At 41.3% G+C, this 22,408-nt stretch overlaps 1 protein-coding gene across 2 annotated transcripts; it reads right to left on the bottom strand.

The window, feature by feature from the left end:
- Positions 1–92: 92 nt before the first annotated feature.
- On the bottom strand, positions 93–15,789 carry LOC306995959 (uncharacterized protein). 2 transcript variants are annotated; one of them, XM_079607998.1, is made up of 12 exons: positions 15,575–15,789; positions 10,404–10,539; positions 10,118–10,217; positions 9,934–10,019; positions 9,667–9,835; positions 9,391–9,570; positions 9,165–9,287; positions 8,773–8,885; positions 8,036–8,063; positions 7,850–7,952; positions 7,669–7,771; positions 93–7,509 (listed from the first exon to the last, which is right to left on the bottom strand). In XM_079607998.1, exons 2-12 carry the CDS (start codon positions 10,536–10,538, stop codon positions 925–927), a joined length of 7,725 nt encoding a protein of 2,574 aa, XP_079464124.1. In that variant the 5' UTR covers position 10,539; positions 15,575–15,789; the 3' UTR covers positions 93–924. The 2 variants fall into 2 exon arrangements, with proteins under 2 accessions (XP_079464124.1, XP_079464123.1); XM_079607997.1 differs by having other exon boundaries at positions 8,773–8,888; positions 15,575–15,787.
- Between the last annotated feature and the right edge of the window lie 6,619 nt (positions 15,790–22,408).

Raw genomic sequence — 22,408 nt, 5'->3', positions numbered from 1 at the left:
ACACATCCTTTTTCCAAACTGCTTGTTTTATATGTACTGTATGATCCAATGGGATGCTGGAGCTCAACACACAACTGACACAAATAAAATGAAATAACCAGGTAATTTATGACTTTATTTAAACATTTAAGTCAAATTAGCTGACAAATCACAGTTCAGGGAAATGTTTTCACAGGACAATCACAGAGGTAAAAAGGAAAAAGTCATTCTTTATGCATTTTAATATTCAAAAGTGAAACGTTAAGCAACAACAGAATGGAGTGTAAACTAAACAACCTTTAACAAACCTATAGCATTACGCATTCACAAACATTTGCTATTTAAAAGATATGAAAATTAAAAAAGGACAAAATATATTGCTTTGAGATTCACAAAAGGACTATTATAATTTCCTTGGCAATAAAAACAAGGGCAGTTGGGGCATATTCTCTGTAATTTGGTACACTGCAATCACAAAACGTGTCACAAACTTACATTAGAAAGGTACACTATATGCAATGGAAGCACATACTGCACATTGGAAAAAATTTCACACAAAACACTTGCCTGTTTACTCCGAAAATGACTCTGGGGAACGATATTTAATGGATTAATTACTGTGGAATATATAAAAATAGTGCTACGTTAAAAACTACCTCTATAATTTATTTGCTATAAACAATAACTGTGTCTATCTTAAAGATATAGTTGGACATTACCAATTAAAAAATTATAGCTATCATGCTTAATTTAATTAAACCCAGTAAATTCTAATTTCAAGAAACAAGTATTTTATAAAATCCCCAATACTTCAGGAAAAAAATAGTAAAATAATTTGCATGATTTTGCATTTGAAACTGTAATAGAAAACTTCACATTATATAATTGGTAGGTCCCTTAATTAATGCATAGGAGGCCTGTATTAATACAAGACCAACAAATCTGCTAAACAATTTTTGCCCTAACATAGCGTTTTGATCTGCGTGCAGGTGTCAAGTCAGTTATGGCTTTTCTTTTCCTCTGTTTCCCTGTTTGTTGTTCTTCTGACTCCTCGGAATCGGATTCATCTTCCTTAGTGTTCTTTTTAGATTCATGCATTTGCAGTCTCATTGATCTTCGTCTGCTTGAAGATGTACTTGAGCTGCTCTGAATAACATGCTTTTCAATGGCAAGACCTTTCTCATCCTCATGATCAGAGACATTTTCTTCACCTTCATCAGATTTTTTTGCAGGTGTGAATATGATGTCTTTTACGGCCTCCATGACCACACTGCTGTCTTCATCAGCTTTGTTTTCTTCTTGATCAGATGTTTCCTCTACCTCCAACTCTAAAGTGAAGCCCTCATTTGTACAGGACTCAAGCGTTTGCTCTTTTACCTCCACATGTTGCTCTATCACTTCCTCCAATTCAGCTGTCTCTTCTACTTTCTTGCTATTTTGCTCCATAACCTCTTTGTTATCCTGATCTGTCTGAGGTTTGTTTACTCTTTTCTCTATATGCTCCTCTTGAGATTCACCAGCATCTGTTTTGGTGTCTTCATGTATATTACAATCTCCATCAGATTTAGTCTCTTCTGCATTTTTCTGGATTTTCTGTGTTCCTCCACCCAAATTCCTGCCCTCAGAAACGGCTGCAGGTACATCTGAGCTCAGCTCTACATTGTCTGCTGTAAATGTCACTTCTACTGTCTCAGTTTGTTGCATAACTTCTTCTTTGACTTGCTCGCTATCTTCATCATGCTCTTGTTTGCGAAGACGTTTGGATTTTCTTGGAGCAGCTGTTTCAATAGTCAATCTTTTTCTCGGGGTCCTCCTTTCCACTGTTGTTTCCTCCAAATCAAAAGAACTTCCTTGCACTGCTCCCTCAGTTTCTTTTTCCTGGAGTGGTTTCTCTTCCTCCTGTACACTAGAGACTTCTTCATCCTCCTGTTCTTTAGGCACCTGTACATCTTTCTCAAGATTTTCCTCTCGAGTCTTGTTCTGCTCAGTGTTTTCTGGGCTGGCACTGTTACTTTCATTGATTTCAAAAAGGATTTCATTTCCTTCCTCTACAGTATCATCTTTTGTCCCTGCTTCCTCTGCCTTTCCTTCTATATTTACCTGAATAATGCCTTCTCCCTCTTTTGTCTTCAAATTTTCAAATTCAGTACTAGTAATGCTCTCTTCAGCATTTAATGCCTCATTCTCCTTCTCGATATTTACATCATCAGCTGATTTCTGTAATGCGGAGTCATTTTCATTTCCACATATGTTGTCCTTTGTTTCTTTTTCTGACTCCACCTCTTGTCTGTGGAGGCGTTTTGATTTTCTTATTGGTGTAGACTGGACTGTTACTGTCCGGTATCTGAGACTTCTTCTGGTAATGAAGGGTGCCTCTTGATCTGAGCTTTCTAAAGCAACCTTCCCCTCCACAGCTGTTGTCTTAAATTCACTTGACAGGGTATCCGCCACATTTTCCTCCTTTGACACTGCTTTTTCTTCTTGAGTAGCTTCCTCTTCTACTGAGCTTGTTCTTGCTTCATCTTCTCCCTTCTGTTGAGTATTTTCCTCTTGTTTCTGGTCTGCGTTTTCCTGTTGAGGCTCTGCTTTTTCTTCATCTTGATCTCCCTCCTCAACAACTTTTTGTGTTTTATCCATTTCCACCAGAATTTCATTTTCAGTTGTTTTAATTGAGCTCTTGGTCTCATCGTCTTGTTCATCTGTTGATTTGCCAGGCAAAGCTTCATCCACCTTTCCCTTATCATTTGATATGTCTCTCTCTTGCTCATATGAAGTAGTTTCCACCTTTCTACTCATGAAAACCATATCTCCATCTTCATCAAGACTTTCCATGTTGGTCTCTACTGTACTAATTGGTACACAGACATTCACAGTCTCTACTGTTGTTGATGAGGTTTCTTCATTTCTACTCTTATCTGATTCTTCCACTGATTCCAACTCTGCTGTGTGGAGACGTGTAGATGTTCTGGTCTCCTGTGTAGATGTGGCTGGCTGTGCACTGATCCGCAGACTTCTCCTTGTGATCTTTTCGCTTTTATTGTCATTGGTTTCAGAGATTTTCATCTGTGAGACCTCCTCTACTTGAATGGTGGTCTCCTCTACGCATGTTTGCTCCTTGCAAACCACTGAAACTTTATCCATCTCCAAGTGTTTTTCTGACTCAGCAGTTTCTTTCTCATTTTGAACCAATGACTCATTTTCATGTTGCTCTAAATTGGCTTCTTCTCTTCCCATCTCAGGAGCCGCATCATTCTCTAAGCTTGGTTCCTTGTTCTCCATCTTGTTGATTTCTTCAAATCCCTTTTCTGCATCCTCATCAGGTTCTCCTTCTACAAGTGGGACAACCTTCTCAGTATTCTCTTCCACTGGCTCCAATTCAGCTAAACGTGTTTCCTCGTTTTTCATGTTGACCTCTTGATCCATTTCTTCAACTGTCTCTTCTGTCATTGAGATTGCTTCAGTTTTATTCTTGGTCACCACTGTGTGTCTTTCCTGATGTTCAACAACTGCTTCAGCTTCTTGATTTTGTACACGTCTAGATTTCCTTCTTTGTGTGTGAGACTGAACTTTTATTTTTCTATGTCTGAGACTTCTCTCTGTGCTGACTGCTGCCTCCTCTTCTAAGATTTCCTGGACAGCTTCTGGTGCCTCCTGAGCAAGACTGCTCATATCTACATCACTGTCTGTTTGTTTCTCTTTTAAAGCAACATCTTGATAATTTCCTGTCTCCTTAATTATATTTGCTTTGTCTGCCATTGTTGTTGCTTCTGGATGTTCTTTAGATGTTACAGTTTCTTCCACATCCTCATCTATGACTGCCTTATATTCCTCTACAACCTCTGTCTCCTTTACATAATTTTGTCCTTCTAAAACTCTTGTAAGTTTCTGCTCCTTAAATGTTACGTCTTGTTTATCAAGTTTGTTCTGCTCTTCAACTGTGTTTCTTTCCTCCATTTTGTCCTCTTCTTCCTCAGGGGTATTTTCCGTATTTTCCTCTTTGTGTAGTTCTTCTTGCTGTTCCTCATGTTCGGATGTCTGGATACGTAGTTGATATTCAGTTTTATCTGGTTTATCCAGTTCCAGTTGTTCCTCTGTCTGGGAATTCGTTAAGACTTCTGGAGTGTCACTCTCTCCTTCTGTGCTTTGGGAAAGGTTGTTTAAATCTACAAGTACTACTGTGGCTTTTTGCAGCTGTATTATTGGAGTACCATCATCTTTTTCTACCTCTTCATCAGGTTCTGCTTCTACAAGTGTGACCTCCTCTAAAATCTTAGGTGCCTCCTTTTTATCATCTGTTTCTACACTCATCAGCAGTACAGAAGTCTCAGGTCCAACAGCTGAGGTCTTCTCAACATTTGTGTTTGGTATTTCATCAGGACTTTCCAAGTTGGTCTCTACTGCAATGATAGGTATACCCACGTTCACAGTCCTTTTTGTTGTTGCTGAGGTTTCTTCATATTTATTTCTACTCATATCTGATTCTTTTACTGGTTCCAACTCTGCTTTGTGGAGATGTGGAGATTTTCTGGTATTCTGTGTAGATGTGACTGATTTTTCACTGAGCCTGAGACTTCTCCTTGTGATCCTTGCATTGTCACTTTGATTGGTTTCAGTGCTTTCCACCTGTGAGACCTGCTCTATTTGAATGGTGGTCCCCTTTACATTTGTTTGCTCCTTGCTAACCACTGGGTCCGTCTCCATGGGGTTTTCTGTCTCAGCTGTTTCTTTCTCATTTTTAAACAATGGTTCATTTTTCTGTTGCTCTAAATTGGCTTCTTCTCCCATCTCATGTGCCTCATCATCTGTGTCCTTTGTCACAGCTAAATTTGTTTCTTTGTTTTCCATTTTGTTCATTTCTTTAGCTTCTTTTTCAACTACACCCTCTTCGGGTTCTGCTTCTACAAATGGGATCACATTCTCAGTAGCTTCTACAGCTGATTTTTGATGTGCTTTCTCTTTATCTTTTTCTGCACCTTGATCCACTTTATCAGCACTCTTTTCTGTTATTAGGACTATTTCAGTTTTTTCTTTCTCGAGAGTAAGACTGCTCACTCCTTCGTCCTCACTCCGTTTGATTTCATTTTTAGTGTTTTCCACCAGGTTGTTCTGAGCTGGCATTGTAGCCAAATCTTCTGTTGGCTTTTTCTCCCCAAATGTCCTGTGTTGTTTATCAAGTTTTTTCTGCTCTTCAACTGTGTTTTCTTCCTCAAGGATCATTTCAATGTCTTCATGTGTTTGTATTTCTTGTTTTTGTTCCTCCTCTTCTGGTGCCAGGTTGCACAGATCTACACTTTTATCTGATTTATACAGTTCCAGATGTTCCAGTTGGGAATGTTTTAAGACTTCTGGAGTCCCTACCTCTTCTGTATTTTGGGAAAGTTTGTTCAAATCTACAAGTACTACTGTGGCTTTTTGTAAGTTTATTACTGGAGTACCATCCTCTATCTCTGTCTCCTCATCAGGTACTTTTTCTTGATCATCTATTTCTACACCCATCAGTATCTCAGATTTCTCAGTCTCAACAGCTGCAGTTCCCACAGTGTTTGAGTTTGCCATATCATCAAGACTTTCAAAACTTGTCTCTGTTGTAATTATCGGTAAACAGACATTCATGATCTCTTCTGTTGATGCTGAAGTTTTTTCATCTTCATTTCTAATCATGTCTGGTTCTTCCACTGGCTCCAAGTCAGCTAATTTTGCTTCCTTGTTTTCCATCTTGTTGACCTCTTGATCAATTTCTTCAACTCTCTCTTCTGTCATTGATATTGTTTCAGTTTTATTCTTGGTCACCACTGTGTGTCTTTCCTGATGTTCAACAACTGCTTCAGCTTCTTGTTTTTGTACACGTCTAGATTTCCTTCTCAGTGGAGACTGAACTCTTATTGTTCTACGTCTGAGATTTCTCTCTGTGCTGACTGCTGCCTCCTCTTCCTGGACATCTGTCTCCTGAGCAAGACTGTTCATCTCTATGTCACTGTTTGTTTGTCCAGCTAAATTAGCTTCCTTGTTCTCAATCTTTTTGATTTCTTTAACTTTTTCTGTTAGATCCTCATCAGGTTCTGCTTCTACTAGTGGAATGTCTCCCTCAGTAGTCTCTGTAATCTGAAGTGTTTCTTCTTCTGTAGCTTTCAGCAGTTCAAAACTTCCAGATTCAATGACTACTGTTTCATCAGCATTTGTTTTTGCCTCGTCACTCTTTTCTGGACCTACATCCTCTGCAATAACTTCATCCCTCTCATTAGTCCTGAATTTGGCCTCGTGTTGTGACTCAACACTTTCTACCTGCTGAATCACTGCTTTGCTACGTGTAGATCTCCTAACAGGTAGGATCTTGATTTGTTTAGAAGTGCTTCTGAGACATCTAACCGTCACCCTAGGGTCAACAGTTTGATCTCCAAGATTTGTTGATCTACTTTTAGTGTCGGTAGATCCTTTCTTTTGGGCATCCTCTTTAGCTTGTTCAGTGTTTGTTTTCTCTTCTGGTTTCTCAACTTGGCTTAGAAGTACAACTTCTGTGGTTTCTGGTTCTGGCTCATCCTCTTGTTCTTTGTATCCAGTTGATTGTTCTGAAGTTCTTTTGGCATCAGTTGCTACATTATATCCTTTTGTTGTGTCCATTGTACCATCTTGTTCCTCCATTATCATTATTTCTTCAGCTGCTTGTTGCTCAGATGACATTGTGTGCTTCATTTCATCTTGTTCAGCAATATCTATCTCTCTGTTATAATCACTCGCCTCTTCAGGAGAAAGTTTATGCAAATCTAAAAGGACAACTTTGGCTTCACTCAATGTCATCATATTAGAGCTATTCTCGACTGTCTTCTGGTCCTCTTCAGGTGTTGTTTTCCATTTATGTACCTCAGCAGACTCTATAGATGACTGTTGTGGTGCTTCTTCCTGGTCTTTTTCTGAAATTTCAGGAAATACATCTACAGTTTCCCCCTGTGTGATTTCAGCGTCCATAGTAGAATCCGTTTCCACTGTAAGCTCTTCTTTTTCTCTGTATTCCTCAACCTCAGATTCTGATTCTGCTTTGTTAGCAAGAGCCTCTGATTGATCTGTCACCTCTTCTACATCTTTTGTATTGTTATACATTTCAACAGTCCCACTCATAGTCTTTTCCTCTTCAGGTTCATCCAGCATGTTTTTTATTTCCTCCTCCTCTGTCTCACACACAGGTTTATCTTCCTCAACCTCTTTGTTTTTTTCTAAATTCTCATTTTGTTCCTCTTCAGGTCCTGTACTCATCTTTACAATGTCTATATCCACCACAGACTGAAGATGGCTTAGGTCAATAGACCCTATAGTGGATCCTTGTTTTACAACAGTGTGCTCCACATTAACAATTTCACATTCCTCTTCACTGCCTCTCTGGCTCTTTATTTCCCCAGCTGTGGTGAGGTGGGTGACTGGACTCCCCTCTGATGTAGCTGTGACTGTGTATTTTTCAATTTCCTGTTCCTCCTCTTTCTGTGAACTTCTAAGCTCTGATATGTTTGTCACAGTTGCAGTTACTGTGTCTGTTGTACTCTGGGAAATTAGAGAAGATGGATGTTAATTACTGTGCTGAAAGTGTGAAAAATGTTGGGGGAAAATACATTTTAATTAAACAAACTACATAATAATACTGTTCAAGCTGTTTAGTAATGAAAAAACATGAGCCATAGGTTTATTTAGTTGAATTCATACCCTGAGTACAGTTTCGGATTCTTTTACAGAAAAACTGTCATCAAGATGTTCCTCAGTTGCCACCTCAATTGGACTTTCAACTCCTGCCTCAATGTCTTCCACCCTTTGAGAGACATAGTTAATTGTACACAATGTAGTATTTAATACTGTTATGGTATTCTGCTGACAAGTAATATGATACCTGATTTTGTTCTTTGAAAGACTCTCCTCTGAATTTTCTCTTATACCTCTACGTTTCAGGCTGCTACCTCTGCCACGCCTTGAGACAGGTACATCATCTACTTCTGTAACAGTGAATAACATAAGTTAGATTAGGCAGGATAGACTTTATGTACAAATTATTGTTCAACAAAAAGATTATACTTGCCTTTGGTGATGTCTGTAATGGTCTCCTCCTAAAGTTAATATCAACATTAGACATACGATTTACTTTATAATCTACTTCATAATTTACAGATTCAATATGAATTTAAAGATTCAGTCTTTTTTTAATATATGTATTGGATCAAAAATCTTTCATATGCATCCATCGACATTTATATAATAATCAAAATGTTAAAAATTGAATCAGTTGCCAACTCATTTTGTGAGTTGATGAATTTAATTTGCATATGCCAGCGTGATGTATCCCGATCTTCCAGCAGAAGAAACTGGATAAAATATCCTGAATGATATCGCTTCCACAATCTGACTTGTGATGCAGCCTGGTATCACAATAACACCATGTGCGTTCATTTGGCCAGAGGAGAACTGGTCCCCCGACTGAGCCCGGTTTCTCCCAAGGTTTTTTTTCTTCTCCATTCTATCACCTGATGGATTTGGGGTTCCTTGCCACTTTGGCTTGCTTAGTTGGGGACATTTAATAGTCAGTAATATTACTGCACTGCACTATCGGATCAGAACTGACTGGATGATGAACTTCATTGTTTTCTTCAGAGCTGCTTTATTGCTGAATTGAACATTTGTGGAATTGAACATTGTTAATCATGTTGAATTGTTCTGAATTTGCCAAAAACGATCTGATTTGAACTAGTTCATTACATCTATTTTCTGTCAACACAAAGTTAATTAACAGAAAGGTAACAGAATCAGAAATTAATTTACCACTATCTCCACTGTATATTCAATGGTTTCCTGAACCTTTGTGATCTCAATTTCCATTGGAGCAATGACAGCATCTTCCTCAAATTTCAGTTTGCTCACAACCTGGTCCTTCTCTGCTAATAAAGAACGACATTATTAGGGCTGCAATCCATAAAAAAATTGTATCAGATTAATTGCATGATTTACTAATTAATTAATTAATCAAATGTATTATCACAAGTAATCGCAAATATCAATATTTGCAGAGAAAAGCCACCAGATTAACGTGATTCAAAGACATCATTGTGTCAGACAAAAGCATTGAATAGACAAAAATGGCTTTGGAAGTCAATGTATTGTTTGTTTCTTTATTTACATATCACTGAAGCTAAAAATACAGATATTTTCCTTACCTTTTAGCTTCAACTTCTGTAGCCTGTTTGCTATTAGAGTTCTCTGGAAAGGGCTTCCTATGTTCTCTACTTCCCACAGAATCTCTTTGTCTGCTGGATGTATACTGAAGTACTTCTCACAAACTGTAAAGAAAGATTTTGGAGATACAGAACGTAGAAACCAGGAATAATATATGTTATGTGAGCAAAGGTGACATTTGACCATAAAGTAAGTCTGTTTCTATACCTTTATAAATAGCTTCAGAAAGAGGAAACTTCAACCCTATATACTCCTTTCTGAAGCTACCAACAAAGTCTTCCAGTATCTTTACGCCATGACCCTTGCCCCGGTGACACTTTCTGACAAATACTGTGTCCATGACAGGAAGTTGATAGCACTGGGTCAAGAAGTTTCTGCACAAGCTACCTGTAAGTAAAGAGTAAAATGAGATGTTTTTTTTTTTTTTATGTAAAAACAACAAGTAAGGTCTGGAAGTGTAGGCTTTGAAGGAACTGTCATTACCTTTGGGTTTGTATGAGTAAAAGCCAATGGCCTCTCCATCCTTCCATAATATTTTCACACTTTCATGCTCATAATGGCAGAGAAAGGAAACATCTCCACTGGTCTTCTCATTTCTCAACACAATTCTGTTGAGAACATATAGGACTATCCTCTCCCCAAGAGTGCTGACCTACGATAAGCAGGGCACAAGTCTTGTAGTAGTTTAAAAAAATTATTCAACTATCAAAATAAGCATTACTGGCCTTTCTCTAAAGAGAAAACACTGACCTTGATCAGGCCCGTTCTTGAGGGCTCTGCTGTTTTAAGAACATCTTCAACTCGCCACCACTGACCCAACAAATAAAGCCCAACAACTGCAGGTATAATGTAATAGATCTGGTAAAATATACAGCATTAACATCACAATATGTTACCAAATGATTCCGATTTTCATAACTTCTGACCATATTACCTGTGGTAAAGTCATCAGGAAAGAACAATGCAAGGAGCTTCTTTTTAGTATCTGTTCCATATAGAGGAACAAAACTCACATTGCAGATTCCAATCTCTATCTGTCACCAAGAGAACATACTTGAAAATGTTTTAAAGTCACAGTCATATAAGAATTGTTGTTTATTACCATCAAGAAAAAAAAAGAAAATGCAAAAATATATTCAGCAATATATTAAACTTTCCTGAGAATTAAATATACTTTTTGAAGGGAAAGGATGCATTATAGATTACACCTCGCATCTTACCTGTTTGGAATCAGGTAGGCTGAAGTACTCAGCTGTGTCAGGATTTCTGTAGAGGATCTGAGACATGTATTCCTCGGCTGCCAGCTCTAAGTACTCGTGATCCACATTTGTCAGAATATCTACAGGGAATGCCATCCTATGGAAGAAATGACAGTATATGTGTTTTTGTGTTTTTTTTTTTTTTTTTTTAAATACCACTCACATAATATCTAAACTTGTATGTCTTAACTTGGCTATAAGTCGTGAACGATAATGTGACTTTGTCCCGTGGACTCATGAGTGAACTACGAGGTTGTTAATCAATGGTATTTGCTTTTGCTGACGCCATCAGCGCATATTATTTCAGCTTATTTTTTTAATAATCGTGATTAAAAGCAGAATTATTGGTAAAAATAAATAAATAAAAATGCATTACCCATGATGCTTTATAGATAATTACACCAATCAGAGAGTCGAAAAAAGCAACACATGCCAAAATAGATTTTTAGCTCTGCTCACTCCCATAAAACACTGCAAATGACATAATCATTTAATCATGTAATTGGAGCCTATCTTGCTACGGTTTCAAAATACTTATGTTTGTATATATATATACAAAATATAGGTATTTATTAATAATTTGTAGTAAACTTAAAATATATTGTTTTTATATATTAAACCAACATTCATAAAGGCATATTTTGTATTTCTCCATCGTTTATTTATTTATTTAATTCTTATATTATCAATGTTGAAAACAGTTGTGCCACTTAACATTTTTTGTAGAAACTGTTTATTTTGGGATTCTTGATTCTTGCCTGATATTTCTTGCATAGTGAAACATCATTTTGTTTGAATGGCAGAATATGCCCTTTAAAGGGATACTTCACCGCTGGAAAGATGAATGTGTATTTAAATTGGGTCATTTATGTAGTAGAAATGTGAAATTATTTTAGAAGTTGGTGCCTTCTAGACTGAGAGATTTTTGGCTCATGTGCATGAAAGACAACAACTCCCAGAATGCACTTGCTTCGTTGCCCTTCGAGGCCACTCCCAAGCCACGCCTACCGGTTAAAGAGGCCAGTATCGGAAGAATAGGTCCTATGCACAGCTTCACTACTTCCTGAACTTAAGCAGGGTCCTTTGTTTCCTGTCTGCCAGGATTGGCCAAACTGATTAATCCAGGTGTGTCTGACCAACAACAATAATCAGACACACCTGGATTAATCAGTTTGGCCAATCCTGGCAGACAGGAAACAACGGACCCTGCTTAAGTTCAGGAAGTAGTGCAGCTGTGCATAGAGCCTATTGATACAAATAGGTTACTAGTTGACTCGAAACTGAAAAGACGCCGTTTTATCGTGAGTCTCCGTGACGAGTTAGTCCGCCCCAGCTCGAGTCTGCCCAGCTGAGGAGGGCTCTTCCTCCTCTGCTGCAGTGGCAGCTCCGGCCGCCTCTTGTTCCTCCATCATCCGCAACTGGTCCTCACTATTGCGGCTCGTACAGGTACCCACGAAGATTGCACAAAATGTCGGGGTTCGGCTTTTGCTTTCTACAGTCGCCATTAATTATGTTTACATTATTATTTGACACTGACACGTACGTGCCAGCTTTGCAGGTCATGCTTTCTGCTTCATACGGATCCCGACACAGTAATTTTCTTAGCAATGCTAAAACGCACATCAACCGATCACTTGTTTAGCGTTCATGTAAACACTACATTCAGATTCACCAATCGGAATGAATTCAGTCTGATTGAAACAAAAGGTGTGCATGCGAACATAATGAATGGCGATTGTAGAAAGCCAAAGCCGAATCCCGGACATTTTAGGCGGTCTCGAGGTCACAACCGGACATGTCTGGGAAAAAGAGGACGTATGGTCACCCCTACTACTCAGCTTTCTCCACAGAGCAAGAGCCTGTTAGCTTTGCTTCAACAAAAAGAGGTCTGACATTATTTGAACATTCTGTGAGTGAGATCCTTCCCACCCTCTATGGGCGGGTTGAAAACATGCGGAGCTAGCTACTACTACTGGGTGTAGTTTTTAGCCTCTGGCCATTTTTTTCAGACAAAAAATACAGAAATCTCTCGTCTCTATCCCTCTTATAGGGCACAGTACTTTAATTATAACAACCCATACTACACCAGTCCTGCTGATCTCAACATTCAAACACAGAACACTTACAAACTTACACGCACGCTCATGTTTATTCCCACACACACACACACACACACACACACACGCGTTTATTCCTATGCGCGCACACACACACACATATATACACACACACACTCGCACGCACGCACATACACGCGCGCGCACACACACGCGTGCACACAGCTTTCCTTCTCCACCCTCATGGTAACCAACTCCTTTTTTATTTTATTTTCATATTTTATTTTTTATGTTGAATCTGTGAAACATGCTCTCTCCATATTTTTATAATATCAAACAATCATTGTATGTTGTTATTTATGTCTTTTACACTTTGTTTGGGTTTTGTACGTGTGAAGTTTTGCCAAGAAATAAAGAAGAAAAAAAAGAAATCTCTCGTCTCAGGGGGACATGAGGGAGGGAAGCACGGTCATTCGAAAATACTACAGGGTTTCTACTGATACAAAGCTTAATGCTAATCAGTAAGTATCCCTTTAAACATAAAATGTAAAATAAGCAAAGATTCCTTCAACCTTAAAAAATAGGATTTCAGAAATCTAGATTTTCTGTTCTGAGATTCTTTTGTTCAGTGTAGATCTCGTTATCACAAATGTCTTGTTGGCATCTAACTTAGAGTTTGGCACTACAAATCAAGGGGCTTAATGTATTTACCTCTTTAACTGTGGCTTTTTTGGAATGTGGTAAATGCTGCTTGCGACATAAGGCTAAAAATTGCCCTTGAGTGATAGCAGTGACAGCTGCTTTTGACGATTATTGCAGTGGAGACATGAAAAATATATCATGGAGAGCTTAATGAGGAGGTGTGGCACACCAGAATGCCTCATCTCAACTACATAGCCTAGATATTAGTAGTTTTTTTGCATTTCATAAGAAGTAGCTCTAGAGTCCTTGAGCTGAAGAATATATAATAAGTGAGAGGAGCAACGTCTGTACACAAAAACAAAGAGTCATCTGTGCTATGGGCCCCTTTATGCCACATACTTTTAATGTGTAAAGTTGCCTTACATTCTGCATTTCGTCTTAAAGATCAAGTGTGTAATTTCATACATGTAGAGACCACAGAGAAACAGATTATACTTATAATAGTGCCTTTTAAAGTGCAAATCGCAATGATAAATGACATACACTGTAAACGCTTGCAGTATTATTAGAGAAAAACATTGAATACAAAGCAGATACTCCAGAAGCTACATGAATGAGTCAATATGTAATTAATTATGCATTTATGAGCACAGACTGAATGTTAGCTTGTGCCTGAACCAGTCAATACAAGAATTTGTTGTTAGTACACCACATAACAAAGTGGGTTTGTTCATGTTTGTGCCTATATATTTGACTGGGAAAATAGTTAAGGGCTGCCTTATGAATTAGTCAATGGCCCTTCTGTCAGGAAACATTACCAGTGAGGCAGAAGAGCAAGCTGTGTGTGTCTGTGTGTTTGCGTTTGCTGAGAACCAGATGAACACCTTCCTCATGTACACACCTGCAGGGCAACTGAATATGATTATCAGTTCTTTGCAGAAACATGCTCACCGTAAACTACAACTGGTTATATCTGGTTATCTGGAAGATTTTAAACATAACAGCTAACCAGCTCTGCAACTTAGGTATGTTGTCATGATGTGCTAGATTAACAAAATTGATGACAAGAAGTTAATGTCAACCCAGTCGTGGATTCATTCGATCCATTCAAAGCAATGATATTAGGTTAAAAAGTTGCTATCCAATTGTAAAAATGCACTGCATTCTTACATTCTCCATATAAAAGAACAGCAGACTTTTATGACTTTTATTGCCCATGTTCGTTTAAAATACACGGAGGTGCTTTGCACATGCATTTACATGTGACATTGAAGGCCAGCATGAAAAAAAGTCATACACAAATTTTACACATCCACTTGACACATTAGCACGCTATTGGTCTCAACACTTATCTGCTGCATGCATTCAAATAATATAAAATAATAAAATTAATACATGACTTTGAGATAACACTTGGGAGCAGTCACCTGAAACATACCACCAATCGATACAATACATACAGTATATATTTTAATGAAGCTTTTTGTATAAAGATAGAAATTGGCCAGATAAAGTTAAAATACAGAAATTCCAGACGAATTTCGTGTAAAGGGCATGCTTTATTTAAAGTATAATGGAAGAAAAGCTCCCTAGGGTCGCTAGTGAGATGCATGGGTCCCTAACAAAAGCTCTGAAAGGTTCGGGAAAGCAGAGTGGGTGTGTGCATCTCGCCACGCTGCAGAAGGAATCCCTGCATTTAAAGTCCCACGAAGTGCACGAACCAAAACAAACCTTTAACTAATTCAACACTTCTTGCACATGTTCCTCGATTTTAGCTAGAGACAATTATGGAGAAACACTTTAAAATAATCTAAATCTATACGAGAATATCCCTGAAAAAAAAACGTTATCTGCTATTGAACGACTGTCGAAGTGTGCTTCGAGAGGCTTTGAGTACGGATGTCCAACTGTGCTGTGCGCGCGCTGTGTAAAAAAAAAAAATTCTTTAGAAAAACATATATTTAACGAGTGTGGGCCTTTCGAGCGAATAAGCTCACTCTTTAGGTGGACCGAGCAGAATTCGTCAAGTAAAACGCTGGCAAAATATGCAGCCCCCGAAAGCTTGCAATTGCATAACATACAGCGAGCGCACATGTGTCATTAATAATGAACTAACTTAATTAAAATTTATGGACTTGCTCTTACGGTTCTGCAATTGTATAAGTGCTAAAACAGTTGAACGCAAACGATTCTCGACATAGAATGACAAGCCTTGGGTAAAAGTGAAGAATTGTAATAAATATGCATGATTCATTAAAAAGCGGACCTGGTGAACTCGAGCAGGAGCGAGAAGAAGCTTAGTAAACAAACACTAATCCAGTGCGCTGATGATGCGTACTTGGCACGTCACGCCATTACACTGTTCTGATTTGAAGAACAAACATAACGACAAAGCATTTGTTTTAGAAAGCAATAAGCGGAACTTAGGCCTACCTGTTTGTTTGTTTTTTAAATTCTCGTCGATTAGGCTATAATATGTTTTAATTCCCGTAAACCTCCGTGAATGAATATTACGTGGCTGTAGTAGTTGTGTATCTAAGCGCGAGCTCGAGCCCCCTCCCTCTCTCTCTTTCCCTCCACTTTGAGAAGCGCACGAGCAGCCAACGGGAGATGAGCGCACATATCGCGTTATGCAACCACATTCACGCTGCTCGAAACCTCTACATTCCGGGCATTAATCTGGAACGCATTTGATTTTCAAAGCAAAAACATATTTGCACAATAGCACATTTGTATTAGTAGAATTTAGAAGTAAATAACTAATCTTAAGGAGTTAGGCCCGCCTATCAGAAGAAAGAAAAAAATCTTGCAGGTTAATGTCTGGCATAGCTTTAGTCAAATGCAGAATCTGACTTCACTTGAACGAAAATCTGATACAGAAGATCAATCAGAGAAAGATGAGAGTGTTCAGACACCATAATGTGCAATTTTGTGCAATGACAGAAAAATGATAACTGTGGTATAAGCCTATAGTATGCATGCAGTGCTGGGGGCCCCTGGGCTTGAGTTTATGTTTGGGCCCTTTACGCTACAAACCTCATTATAGAGTAGCACAAATTACACAAAAATTAAAATGTGCTTTGAGGTTCCTAGAAAAATGTATACAACATATTGGGCGGGAGCCGCGGGGCCCATGGGCTGCAGTCCAGTCAAGCCCAATGGTAAGTCCAGCCATGCATGCATGGTTTACAGTCCAAACAGTAGGAAGACCCCACATACGCTTTAGCCTCATCAGCTAGTGGGCAATTTACTTCAAATAGCCCTACTATCATTTAATTTGTGTGACAGTTATTGAAAAACTATTGCAATTACCTTCAACAAAACTGAAAAACATAAGTATTTTGTCTTAAAAGATCATCTTGCGAAATTATTACGTTAGATCAAATTACCTAAAATATATATTTTTTTGAATGCACACAGTGAAATCAATTATCAAGAATTTTGCAATACACAGTGACAAACATAACGTATAGTCGTAGACCTTAAAGTGTTAGTTCTAAGAAATTCTGTCATTTATACTCAACCTCATGTAGTTCCAAACCCGTAAAATCTTCGGAACACAAACAAAGATGTTTTTAATTGAATATGATGAATTTCTGTCCCTCCATTGACAGCTATGCACCTCCTTGAAGCTTCTAAAGTTCATAAAGAATTCGTAAAACAAATCCAATTGAGCGGTTTGGTCCAAATGTTTTGAAGAGACACGATCCTTTCAACAAATTGAATGTAGGCTTTTATTCACATATAAACATTCATAACTCACACATTAGTTGTGGTAAACGGAAGCTCAAGCATCTTGGCTTGACGTGTGCGAGAACCAACGAGGTTCATTCTCATGTTACGCAGCAAGTTTGAGCTTCTTTAAGAACCAATGAGGTTCATTTTTGTGTGTTACACAGCCAGTTTGAACTACCGTAAGAACCAATCAGGTTCATTCTCATGTTACGCATCATGTTTGAGCTTTCTCAAGAACCAATGTGGTTCATTCTCGTGTGCTATGCAGCAAGTTTGAGCTTCCGCAAGAACCAATGAGGTTCATTCTCGTGTTACGCAGCACATTTGAGCTTCCGCAAGAGGTTTGTTCTGGCGCGTCAAGCTGGTTTTCAGTTGGGCTTCTGTTAAATGTTCGCTGATGAATGTTTAAAGTCACCATGATCAAAATTGACAATTCTTCTTTTAAATTGAATATTGCAGTATTTATTACAAATAATTTATATCTGTGCACATTATTATTTATTTATTTTAAATTCATATGCCCTATTAAAAATAATAAGTTAAAATAACTTTCCCTCCCTGTTCCCTCTAGCAGTGACATCTCTTCTCTTCTCTGATGACTTGTTTACTGGCCTGTCACTCACAACCTATCACTCACACGAGATCACATAAATAGCAAACCACAACAATCCATTGAATTCCTGATGGACAAAATCAAGGCCCTGCCTACATTTTTTTTTCTTGTTCAAGAAGTGGTTTCACTTGACTACACATCATAATTGGGGAAAAAAAGATTATCACAACCTAGTGTTGACAAAAGTAGTGGTCATTTTTTTTATATATTATAGCCTATATTTGCTATTTTAGGAGAAAGTACAATTAAAATGTCTCATTATATATTATTTTATAGGGGAATGTTACAGTACAAATAAATCTTATAATGTTAAGTTGAACATTATCTTGACAGTGTTTAAAGTTTTAGTTCATGGGTTAAGAGTGTTTTGAGGGGTTTGGTGCTGTCAAGGAAAAAAATACCCATAGATACCCATAGAAAAGAGAAATCACAAAAATCATATTTTTACAGATACTCAAAAAGGGCTCACAAAAGCAGAGCTAAAAGACTGAAATTCAGAAAGATTGGTTAACCAAAATATAAAACACATTTTTAATTGTGATTGGACTTTACCATGTAGCCTACTACTGTACACCCAAAGCACTTTAAAATCATATTAGGGGTCTCTCCTCAACCACCACCAGTGTGCAGCATCAGCATCCACTTGGATGATGCGACGGCAGCCAGCAGCGCCAGTGTGGTCACCACACACCAGCTATAGATGGAGAGGAGCCAATGTGACAGAGCCAATGAAGTAGATGGGGATTATTAGGAGGCCATGATTGATAAAGGCAAATGGATGGAATTTGGCCAGTTTCATGTCTCTTACAAAGGACAGTCACCAGCATAAGGTATGTTTTAGATGCTGGGACCATCATAAAATGCTGGTCGATGTTTTGCTGGTGCCAAGCATGGGAAATGTGAGTACTGGTGGACCAGCTACACTAACACAGTTTTGCTTGAGAACAGCATGTGTTAGCTAGTCCACCAGTTTGACCAGCACTATACCAGCTCTAACCAGCCTGGACCCTTCATTTAATTGTTGCTGGTTTATGCTAGATTTTTCAGCAGGGTAGAAACAAAATTTGAAACCATGGAATCTGAGAAAATGAAGACGCACCCTTAAACAGAATAATAACTGAGAAAGGACTATGGTAAATGTTGTAAAGAAATAACACCAAGACACACTTGGAAACATTAGGTTATATGTAACGTCTCGGTTACGTATGTAACCCTCATTCCCTGAGGAGGGAACAGAGACGTTACGTCAGTGACTGGCGAATGGGGTTTCGATTAGAAAGCCTATCACCTTCGAGTTCTTACAAAATGAGCTAATGGCAAGGAAATGCCATGGGTCTGCGGAAATTGCATAGCGTAACTCCGCCCCACCTCGTGGGTATATAAGGAAGTACGCTGGCAACACGCAGTTATGTTACCTGCTGAGGAGCCGAGACTGAACTCCAGCGGTAGCGAGGAAGTGGCAGGGAGACGTAAGGGAACGAGGGTTACATACGTAACCGAGACGTTACCTTTCGTTCAGTCACTTCGAGTTACATCAGTGACTGACGAATGGGGTTCCCAGTCTAATCACGCCACCTCAGCTGTCTTCCAGTGCCCTGCTTAAGTCTGAGACTAGCATGGACGAAGGACTCCTACTTAACACAGGAATCCCAAGGTACACTGGGAAGCATATCTCAGAGGACTTACAGAATGCACATATGACCTGCGAGCAGGTATCTTCAACCCCAGGGGTGGCAAGGTGGCTTGCCAAGGGAAAAACACATGATCAGAGAGGCTTACAGTGGAAATACACACGTGGGGGTCGCCCAAGGGTGGAACCATGCACATGGAGGCACCTAGCCAATGCGAAAGCTGCCGCAAGCAGAGACACTGGCATTGATGTCAACAGTGCTGTAGGAACTCAGGGCTTCACGGGGAAACTCACCTGAAGAGAATATCGCAAGTATCCAGTCTGAGGAGTGGAATGGCGAGCAAGCGATGACACCGGGTGGGTCCTATTACCGGCCACTGGGGGCGAGTACATGAGAGAATACTGGCTCCACTCTGAAATTGGCCAGGGAGGTGCTGTCGCGAGGAGTACTAGTTCGGAGAACCAGGTCTGGGTCGGCTGAAGAGGCGCAATCAAAATTACCTGCTCCTCGTCCTCCCTGATCTTGCACAGGGTCTGTGCAAAAAGGCTCACTGGGGGAAACGCATACTTGCTGAGGCCCCGCGGCCAGCTGTGCACCAGTGCATCCGTGCCGAGCGTGCCCTCGGTCAGGGAATAAAACAGGCTGCAATGGGAAGAGTCATGGGAGGCAAACAGATCTACCTGTGCTTCGCCGAACTGTTCCCAAATCAGCTGAACTGACTGGGGATGGAGTCTCCATTCGCCTGGAAATGGCTGAAACCATGAGAGCTCGTTGTCTCCCGAAATGTGAATGCCACGAAGCGACCTGACACTTCTGACTCCGTATGAGGAGATGGCGGGCAAGTTGCGACACACGGCGGGAGCGTAGAATCACCTTGACGGTTGGTTTACGCTACTGTGGCCGTGTTGTCTGAACGGACTAGTACGTGTTGGTCCTTGAGCAACGCCCTGAGGTGATGCAGAGCCAAGCGTACTGCCAGCAACTCGAGGCAATTGACATGCCAAAGGCGCTGGGGTCCTGTCAAGGAGCCCGAGGCAGCATGTCGCTTGCACATGGCACCCCAGCCCGTGGTGGATGCATCTGTTGAGACAACAACATGCCAGGAAACTCATTCTAAGGGAACTCGGGCCCGTAGAAAAGAGAGGTTCGACCACGGGGTGAAGGTCTGACGGCAGGCCCGAGTAACTGGTACTCGGAGCATGCCTGGTTGTCATGCCCATCTCAGGACTCGATCGCGAAGCCAATGCTGAAGCGGTGTCATATGAAGCAGTCCGAGCGGGGTTGCCGCAGCGGATGTCATATGCCCCAGGACCCTCTGAAAAACTTCTGTGGAACCACACTCTTGCTCTGGAATTGACTCAGGCAAGTCAGCAGTGACTGCACGCACTCGCTCGTAGGCTGCGCGCACATGGCGACCGAGTCGACCATACGGAGAAAATAGATCCTCTGTACGGGGGAGAGTTTGCTCTTTTCCCGGATGACCCGAAGGCCCAAACGGGCGAGGTGCCGGAGCACCAGTTCCCTGTGTCCGCAAACCTGGTCTCGAGAGTGAGCTAGGAGCAGCCAAGATAGTTCGAGATAGTTCAGGATGCGAACCCCGTGTTGCCGGAGTGGCACAAGGGCTGCCTCGAGACTTTCGGAAGACGCAAGAAGACAGGGCTAACCCGAATGGGAGAACCGTGTACTGGTATGCCTGGGCCTCGAGAGCAAACCAAAGAAACGGTCTGTGTCGAGGAAGAATGGAGACATGAAAGTACACGTCCTTCAGGTCAATCGCTGCAAACCAATCCAATGGACGAACACATAAAAAAATGCGTTAGACTGTCAACATATTGAACGGAAGCCTGAGAAGGGTACGGTACAAGATGCGCATGTCCAGGATTGGCCGTAACCCACCGCTCTTCTTGGGTACAATGAAGTAGGGGCAGTAGAGGCCGGACTTCATTTCGGCTGGAGGCGCGGTCTCGATCGTACCCGGATGGTGACCTCCGCACGCATGACAGGGGCATAGCCAACCACCGCGGTATAGCGGATTCCCCCGTAAAACGGGGAGGAGACTGTGCGAACTGAATCACGTAGCCGAGCCTGATGGTTCTCGTGAGCCAGCGGGACAGATTGTAAAGCTTCAAAAACTGAACCAGCTGGGTCACGTGAACCCACGATGGGGCAGCGAGGCGGAATGACCGGCCCGGACGTGGGAGGTATAGCGTCCCGGTGTGGGGGCACGGTCATTAGCCGCGTCCTGACAGAGGAGACCAGGGAAGGATGTGCGTTCCACTGGGGCCTGCTCTGACAGGGTTCTGGTGACAGAGGGGGATGAGAGGCTCGTAAGCAGTGCACACTACCGTCCGCGCCCTCAGAGATGGGAAGGTCAGTTCTTTGGAAGAAGAGGTTCTCCCCCGGCCCTCCACCGGGGGAAGGAGTGGCCCTGCAACCACTTCCTGAAAATAACTGCAACCCATCTCTGAGCTGCCCGTAACGGGAACGTTCGCCTGACGTCCGGCAGACTGTGGGGCTGGTACAGGCTGGGGCACCTTCCTGTGACTACCTCCACGGCGCGGCCCTGGAAAAGGCTGCTGCTGGGGCCGGGCGGGAGGGGCAAAAGTCGCAGGTGGGCGCCCTTGGCGGCGAGCGGACTGAGGCGTCTGAGCCGGCGGTTGGGTGGCAGCAGCTGGACGCGGGGTCAGAACATGTTTAATCGCCTCAGTCTGCTTCTGGGCTGCCGAGAACTGTTGGGCAGAGTCCTCGACCGCACCACCAAAGAGGCCAGCCTGGGATATGGGGGAGTTGAGGAAGCGGGTTCGCTCAGCCTTGCGCATATCAACCAGGTTAAGCAGGAGGTGTCTTTCCTGGACATCATGTGGACATCACCTGACCCAGGGAGCGTGCGGTCACCTTCGTCGCTCGTAGAGCTAGGTCCGTGGCGGCACACAGCTCTTCCAAGAGCCCTGGATCAGCCCTACCCTTGTGCATGTCAGTGAGGAGCCTGGCCTGGTAGACCTGAATGATGGCCATAGCATGCAGTGAGGTGGCCTGCCCCACAGCTCTATAGGTTTCTTTGGAGGGGTGCTTAGGGTCGCCACGCCAGGTGAAGGCGCTGTGGGGACACAGTTGTGTTGCCACAGAACACTCCACGGGGGGAACGCCAGTGTACCCTTTGGCCACAGCCTCATCGAGGGCAGAGAAGGCGGAAGAGGCCGCTGAGCAGTTGTGGGAAGTCAAGGGGACTCTCAATCGCAACAGTGCGATGGTCATGTTCGGTGTTATGCAAGTAACCTAATGTTCTCT

This window comes from Phoxinus phoxinus (genome assembly GCF_949152265.1).
Source record: "Phoxinus phoxinus genome assembly, chromosome: 3".
Lineage (NCBI taxonomy): Eukaryota > Metazoa > Chordata > Actinopteri > Cypriniformes > Leuciscidae > Phoxinus > Phoxinus phoxinus.
Note: the sequence above shows the minus strand (reverse complement) of the source record. Positions and strands in the feature narration are given on the sequence as shown.

Bases quoted from the DNA above. Each gene is read 5' to 3' on its own strand.
- LOC306995959 (XM_079607997.1), bottom strand. From the start codon at position 10,538: ATGGCATTCCCTGTAGATATTCTGACAAATGTGGATCACGAGTACTTA. The intron at 9,571-9,666 runs GTAATGACAGTT...CTTTACTTACAG, and splicing joins TTACTCATACAAACCCAAAG to GTAGCTTGTGCAGAAACTTC. The intron at 8,889-9,164 runs GTAAGGAAAATA...GTTCTTTATTAG, and splicing joins ACAGAAGTTGAAGCTAAAAG to CAGAGAAGGACCAGGTTGTG.